General features: G+C 32.8%; 1 protein-coding gene across 1 annotated transcript; it reads left to right on the top strand.

The window, feature by feature from the left end:
* The first annotated feature begins 360 nt into the window (after positions 1-360).
* LOC146886315 (uncharacterized) lies at positions 361-1,278 on the top strand. The gene has a single exon (XM_085673389.1). It carries the CDS (start codon positions 361-363, stop codon positions 1,276-1,278), a length of 918 nt encoding a protein of 305 aa, XP_085529515.1.
* The last annotated feature ends 7,106 nt before the right edge of the window (positions 1,279-8,384 follow it).

Genomic DNA, 8,384 nt, shown 5'->3' on the forward strand with positions numbered 1-8,384 from the left:
GATGGTATCCTATATCAAAAAAGGAAAGACTTGAACATACCAGGTACTAAATATAAATAATCTCCATTCTTTATTCCATATTTTTTTATTCATGACATGTTTTTTTTTGTAGGTTTTCAAATGGAAGAACATGATTTACACAATTTGTGTTTCCTAGAAGTAGAAGAACTTCTAAATTCCAATGGGCGAGCTTTAACAGATTATAGTTCCCATCCTCAACCTGATCTTTCTAATTCATTCAAATTTAATAACAGGTTCATTATTGATGAAATGAATTATGATAAAGAACAAATGGAGAAGCTACATCACTCTTTATTGCAGTCAATCACTAATGAGCAACTACATGTTTAGAACATAATTATGACAACAGTGAATTCAGATGTAGGAAATTTCTTTTTCTTATATGGTTATGGTGGGACTGGAAAAAGATATTTGTGGAAACTTTTGTTAGCTGCTATTAGAGCAAAGGGAATGATTGCGCTTAATGTAGCTTCAAGCAGCATTGCATCTTTATTGCTTCCTAGAGGTAAAACTGCTCATTCTACTTTTTGCATACCACTAGCAATCAATTGTGAATCAACGTGCAACATCAATCAAGGAAGTCTCCGTGCTAAACTGTTGATGGAAACAAAACTTATCATATGGGATGAAGCTCCTATGATGAATAAGTTATGTTTCGAAGCTTTTGATAGAATATTGAGAGACATTGTGAGAGCTACAAATGAAGATAATGCTGACAAACCATTTGGTGGAAAGGTTGTTGTCTTGGGCGGTGATTTTAGACAAATCTTGCCAGTAGTAAGAAAGGGATCAAGGTATGATATTGTGAACTCATCAATTAATTACTCTGATTTGTGGCAATATTGCACAGTTCTTAAGCTATCACAAAACATGAGGTTAAAATGTGCTGTTTCAAATGAAAGTGCAATACATATAAAAGAATTTGCTGATTGGATTCTTAAAATTGGAGATGGAAATATGAATTTGAATGAAAGTGTTGAAGCCAACATTTCAATACCAACAGATCTTCTAATTCAAGAAAGTGAAACACCTTTACTTTCTTTAGTGAAATTTGTTTATGGTGGTCTAATTGAAAATATCATGAATCCTGGCTTCTTTGATGACGGCGCTATACTTTGCCCTACAATTGATAGTGTTGAACAAGTAAATGACTTCATTTTATCTTTGATTCCTGGTGAAGAACAAATTTATTTAATTTTAGACACTCCTTGTCAATCTGATGATGATCAAGAAATTCAAGGTGAGTGGTTTACTTAAGAGTTTCTAAATGATATCAAATGTTTAGAAATTCCAAATCATAGGATTAAATTGAAAGTTGGCGTACCAATTATGCTTTTAAGAAACATTAATCAAGCAAATGGTCTTTGCAATGGTACAAGGTTGCAAGTTAATGATTTGGGAAAGAATGTTATCTTTGCTATTGTCATAACATGAAAAAATGTTGGTGACAAAATTTTCATTCCAAGAATGAACTGGACACCTTCTGATTCCATCATCGCGTTTAAATTTCAAAGGAGGCAATTTCCAATATCCTTATGCTTTGCAATGACAATAAACAAAAGTCAAGGACAAACTCTTTCTAAAGTTGGACTTTATCCTCCTCGCCTAGTTTTTACTCATGGACAATTGTACGTAGCAATTTCTAGAGTGACAACAAAGAAAGGACTCAAAATTTTAATTCTGGATGAAGATGGAAAAGTAAGCAATACAACTACAAATGTGGTTTACAAAGAAATATTTGAAAATCTTTGATAAGAGGTATACAACTTACTTTAACAACATTCTTTGTTGTTTAAAAAAGATGCCAGTCTTTGAACAGGTAATTTCAAGCCTGTAAACAACAAAAACCAACAACGAACGGAAGAATCACTTAGAGCAAACTAAATATAGAAACAAAAATTACTTGTTTCCTTCACAAAGATGAAATGTATTCATAAACTTTAAATAACACTTCATTTTTGCAGCGACAAAGACTGAGTCCTTTGTTCTTTAAAACACTTGCATGGTTGTACTATTTGTTTCATGAATTTAAACACCTGAAACATAAGATCAAGGCAATAATAAGTTAGATCTCAGTAAATATAAAAAGAACCATACTTGTTCGCTTTAGAAAGCCAAAAAAAATAAGATGTCGACAAAAGAAACATAAGATGAATGGAAAATATAAGATGCATGTGTTTGTACTCTTCAGTTCAAGCTTGTAAACAAAAGAAACATAAGATGAACAAAACATCAAAGTAAATATAAAAAGAAAAATACCTGTTTGATTGAGAAAGCTCAAAAAAAATTATAGATGTCGACAAATACTCGGTTTTTTGCGGTTTAAAACACAGGGATGTGGTTGTACTCTTCATTTCAAGCATTTAAACACCTGAAACATAAGATCAAGGCAAGAATCACTTAGATCTCAGTAAATATTAAAAGAACCATACCTGTTCGCTTGAGAAAGCCAAAAAAAAAAAATAAGATGAACGGAAAATCTTAGATGCATGTGTTTGTACTCTTCAGTTCAAGCCTGTAAACAAAAGAAACATAAGATGAATGGGACATCAAAGTAAATATAAAAAGAAAAATAATTGTTTGATTGAGAAAGCTCAAAAGAAAATATAGAGCTCGACCAATACTTGGTTTTTTGCGGTTTAAAATAGATGGATGTGGTTGTACTCTTCATTTCAAGCATTTAAACACCTGAAACATAAGATTAAGGCAAGAATCACTTAGATCTCAGTAAATATAAAAAGAACCATACCTATTCGCTTGAGATGTTAGAGAAGAAGCTAAGAAAGACAGAGAAAACCCTGAAGATAGAGAAGAAGATGAACAATTTAGGATGTCTGTGAGTGAGAAAGAAGTGAGAAGGCAGAGCGAGAGAGACAGAGAAAGAGAGAGAGAGAGAGAGAGAGAGAGAGAGAGAGAGAAGTGAGAAGGCGGAGCCAGAGAGACAGAGAAAGAAAGAGAGAAAGAAGTGAGAAGGCGGAGCTAGAGAGATAGAGAAAGAAGTGAGAAGGCAGAGACAGAGAGACAAAGAAAGAGAGAGAAAGAAATGAGAAGGCGGAGACAGAGAGATAGAGAAAGAGAGAGAAAGAAGTTTCAATTAAAATATTAGGTATCTACGAAAGAGGGAGAGGAGCAGACGGTGAGAACTACAAAAGAGAGAGATTAATTTGTTTTTCAATTTTTTTTGTACTTTCAAAATTCTGAGAGCTTGACACATCATCCTTTATTCCTTTTGTAGATAAAAAAATTTAAAGAGAAGTAGGTCAGATATATTATTTAATTGAAAAACTTTTCTTTTGTTAGTTTAGAATTGTATATAGTATTAGATATGATAATTTTAATAAGATGTTAAAGGTAAAATAGGAAGAGAATATGACAAGTTTTCCAACACATTATTGTTAGGTAATACAACATTAAAGTACAAATCAAAAAAGCTGAGTAAATCGTGTAAGAAAAAAAAATCCACAAATTTACTATAAATATTGGAGTTGAATACGGTGTTATAATATTTTCAGTTGGTTATAACTCATAAGGAATCTCCTCAATCTCTTGATTATCGTACAGCATGCAAATGATTACTTAAATACTACATCATCTCATTTTCATTTATGCGTCATTAGGTTTTTTTTTTTGTATTAATACTTTTCAAAATTTAAATAGATCACTCTTATATTGCATCACTATACTCATAGAATGACTAATATAGAATGTTTTTGAGTTTTTATTTTCTGAATTAAATTGTTTAACATTATGAACGCCACTTAAACTTTCGCTACATTTCACTAAAATAAAAATATATTGTAGTGTAAGATGTTTGTAAAAAAAGTTATTTATTTTACTAAAGTTGGCATACTTACAACCAGGGGCGGAGCTCTTAAAGACCAGGCGAGGGCCACGGCTCCCAAAACTTTTCCAATTTTTTTTCAAATTTTTTAAATTATATGTGTTTAATATTTTTTAAATTATGTATATTTTAAAATTATTTAAATTAAATGTATCTTTTTAAATTAGATAATATTATATTAAAAAATTAATGAAAATTATATTCAATATTTTTTTATTTCTTTTATAAAGTATAATATTTAATGTTAATAAATAGAAGAATATAAAATCAAATATAATAAATCAAAAAATTATTAAGATAATTTTCATTTTTTTTCTTATTGTCTTTTGAGGTTTTTATATATTGTAATCATCTCTCACCTTTACCTAATTTCTTTTGTTATCAAAGAAAAAAAAGAAGAGTTAAACAGAAATTCATTATTTTTGTTCTCATTTTTACATCTTTTCTTCCATTTTTAAAGAAAAAAACTTGTCTCTCTTGATAGTGAAATATTTGTTTAATATTTAACATAATTTTTTATCTCATGATATTTTGTATATTATTTTTTATGAATATAGAAGAGTAAGTAATGTATTATGTGATTTTTTATAGACAATTTTTAAGTGGACTTGATTATCATAATTTTCTTTGTCTCTTAATTTTTTATTAGATTATGATAAATTATTTTTTAATCTTAAACTTATTTTTTAAATAGGTATATTGATGGAAAACAAAAGAATAAATCCATTTTTTACAATTGATAAAAGAGAAGTGAAGATCAAAATAGGTTAATATCGTTGGTCATCCCATAACAATGAAATAAAATGTTTGTGATGACTTTTGAATCGAAATGAAAAATGAATACTTGTAGATAATATGGTTATTTATATTGGAAAAAAAATAGTTGAAAATTTTAGTTATGATTGAATAATTTGATATGTTCAAGAATATGAAAAAATAATAGACAAACCTTCGTATATGTGTAGTTTTTTTATAGTTATAACTATAGTAAATTATCTTTTTATTTTTATTGAATTAGTAACAGATATTGTTAAATATATAAATTTTAAGTATATTATTTTGGCTCCCCCAATAATTTTGGTCAAGATCCGCCACTGCTTACAACAAGGGGTATACATGCCCATGAATGGTCAATTACTTTATTCAGATTATACAATGTACATTATAATTTATATCATATATATAATTTTTTGAAATACTATTTAGACAATCTCAAAACAAGAAGTTGGTATGAGGAGGGGCTTGAAAAGAGGATGTAGCATCTTTAGTTTGAAGTTCTTTGACTATATAAGCTATGGCCATTTATAAGGGCCTCTCTGATATCACGTTTTCCTGAACCTGTGTACGTTTTGTGTTATATAGATTCAAAATAGTTTAGAAGGATCGAACGAAAGTATGTTGAGGGGACTTTTTCAATTTTCTTTGGGGACCATGTTCGGGGTGTTTCTCTATCGGAGGACACAATTGTTTACAATGTGTAAGGCTTTCCTCTAAGAGTGATGTTAACAAAAAAGTCATTGCTATCCAATCCTTAGTGGAGACAAAAACCTCAGAGTGATGAATACATATTGTTATATAGCTTAATGAAAATATATATAGAATTTCAGGACCACGATTTGAATTATCTGTAACACCCCATTTAATTTATTATACGAAATTAAAGGAAGTGTCACATAAAGATAACATACTAGCGCAGTCCTGGAGTTTAAAACTCAACTCCTTACAACCCGAGGCACACCACGATGCCCAAAAGAAAGCTAGATCACAAGATTACAAAATGTGTATAAATCCAAGAACATACAAGTACATGGGCCATAGCCCTAAAGTAAAGTTCATAAAGAAACTAAAGTCCAGTCCACGCGGACTATGCGGCGAAGCCATCACCTCCTTGTTGCCCATGGGTGTTTCTCGCATCTGCTCACAGCAACAAGTTGATGATCATCACAAAAGAGAGTACCACACAACAGAACACACAGCAATGAAAGTAGGGTAAGCTAGAGCACAAAAGATTTCATCCATATAATCAGATATACTTTCACATTCTCATATACACATTTCAACCAAACATGTTGTGACTTCTTAGACAATACACTAAGACTCGACTCGACTCATCCGGATACATATAACCTGGTCGGATTCAGCGGATGCTTGCACTTGTGGTGGATACCTCTGCTCACCCTCGAGCTGCTCACCCCCGAGCTATGTGTTACAAGTGTTATAATGAATCAATTTCCCTCACCACAAGGTTAGCCCTTAATGAATTTCAGGGCTCCTGCTACTCTCACCACAAGAATCAGTCCGCTCTAGATGAGACTAACTGACTCCTTAGAGTGTTAGGATACAACCTTACCTTGAATCATTACCAAGCTATACAGATGGGGCACCACCATGGACACTCACTAACAGGGGCCGTGGAATTACATCCCGACCACTGGAGCACGACCCGAAAATCCCACCTAGGAATTTCCAAGGAATTACGCACTGACACGGACCAAGCATACCAGATCAATCGATAAAGAATATTACACATTTATATATACAACACATACCTTCTCTTGATAATTCACCCTTTTCCATTTCTTTCTCAGTGATTCCATACCCAACCATTTCTTTCCCACCATAGTTATGGGATTTCAGATCATGCCAACACCATGTCACTTTAACACTAACCATCCCATTTAGTTCACATGCCAAGTTCACACCACATCCATCATGCATCATTCATGAATCATGTCATTCATACATAGCAATTCAATATATATTTCTTATCCTAACAATCATACCCCAGGCGCATACGAATCATCCAAGAGCAACAAAACGACCAAACAGTGCACTGCCTCGCCTAGCCCCTCGCTCAGGCTGAAGGGCCTCGCTCAAGCGAGAAGCTCTCGCTTAGGCGAGCCCCCTTCGCCTAGGCGAGGGCTCGAAAAGGGGAACAGTAGCTTCGCGCGAGATCTCGCTTAGGCGAGATGCTCGCTCGCTCAGAAGCAATGTGAGTCGCCTGAGCGACCGTTTGCGTGAAACGTCTTGGGCGAGCCTCTGTTGATCTCGCCTAGGCGAGCCATGCTCGCTTAGGCAAGAAAATCAGTGCTCACCACTGTTCTCTCGTGCACAACACCCAACAGATTCACCAAGGGTTCAATATTATCACACATAGGTTCGCAACAGCATACCAAAACAGTGGCACAAATAGCATATCTCAAAAGAAAGGGCGAACCTTAGCTTTCCGTACCTGGAAAACAAGCTAGTGGAACTCTCCAACACGCACACACAGAGTACGATTGTCCCTAGAATGGTCAACGAGCTGAAACGAACGGTAAAACAGGAAAAGGAACGAGTCATTACCAAACCCTAACGGTAAATAATGAACATGGGTCCAGAAAAGGGAAACATGAGCTGGGGAGGGACTTCCGTGTAGTGGGAACTTGACTTGAGCTAGCTCGAGGGAGGTTGACGGCTAACCCTAACAGAGAGTGGCGGCTGCTCAAAGGAGACAAGAAGACGTGTTTCTAAAAAGTGAGTGGAAGGGTGGAATTAGGACAGATTAGGGTTAGAACCCCCAATGGGCCAGCCCTTAGGCCCATTACATTAGGGCAGTCCTTTTAATTTTGGGCAGAAAGGAAAAGCAAATATTTACTGGGTCTTACATTATCTATGGTTACAATTGATATTGGTATATGGATAGAGAAAGCCAGAGGGAAATATATATATATATATATATATATATATATATATATATATATATATATATATATATATGTATATATGGTAGATTGTTATTTGACTTCTAATTCATAATTATTAATTATGCTTGTATTATTTAAGAATTACATGTTGGATTTACAACATTAGGATTGTTAATTGTTTATAGTGTTTCGCTTATGTGTGAGGCATGTGTTTATGATGTAGTTATACAATATGACCCATATATTCTTATTGAAATTTTATGATGACACGGTAGAATAGTTCTTAAACTATGTTTCTTTTAGGTTTAATTATTCATTTAATTCTAATTTTGGTTGATAAATTTAAGTAGGTCTCCTTTTTTGTGTTTATTTCAATTAAGTCTTAACTTTACCATTTTTAAATTATTGGCTATTGGTTTGGTAGGATTGAAATTGATATAGTTTAAGAATGTTAATTTGAAAGTTTCAACGACAACTTATCAATAATATATTTGCATTATCTATTTGAAAACTTTATTTTAGTTGAGACATTTCTAAGCGTTAGGAGGGAACAACATCAAATTATTCCATGTCAAGAGTTGTTTTATATAAAGATTAAAGATAAAGATTAAAAGTTTTATAAGAACACCAACGTGATCAAAGTTTTTCCATATGCAGAAACAACAGTCATATTCTTATAAACCACAAATAAAGAACAATTTGAAGATTGAAGGTACAACAACAACACTATACAAAAACAACGACCTACGATACTTTTCTTATCTTATGAGTCTTAGTATTTTTTGGGATTGAGAGAAAATTAACCTTGTAATACTTCATTATGTGTGAAGCTTTTT

The sequence above is a fragment of the Vigna unguiculata genome, chromosome 5, assembly GCF_037176805.1.
Source record: "Vigna unguiculata cultivar grain cowpea cultivar isolate G323 ecotype 2 chromosome 5, ASM3717680v1, whole genome shotgun sequence".
Taxonomy (NCBI): Eukaryota; Viridiplantae; Streptophyta; class Magnoliopsida; order Fabales; family Fabaceae; genus Vigna; species Vigna unguiculata.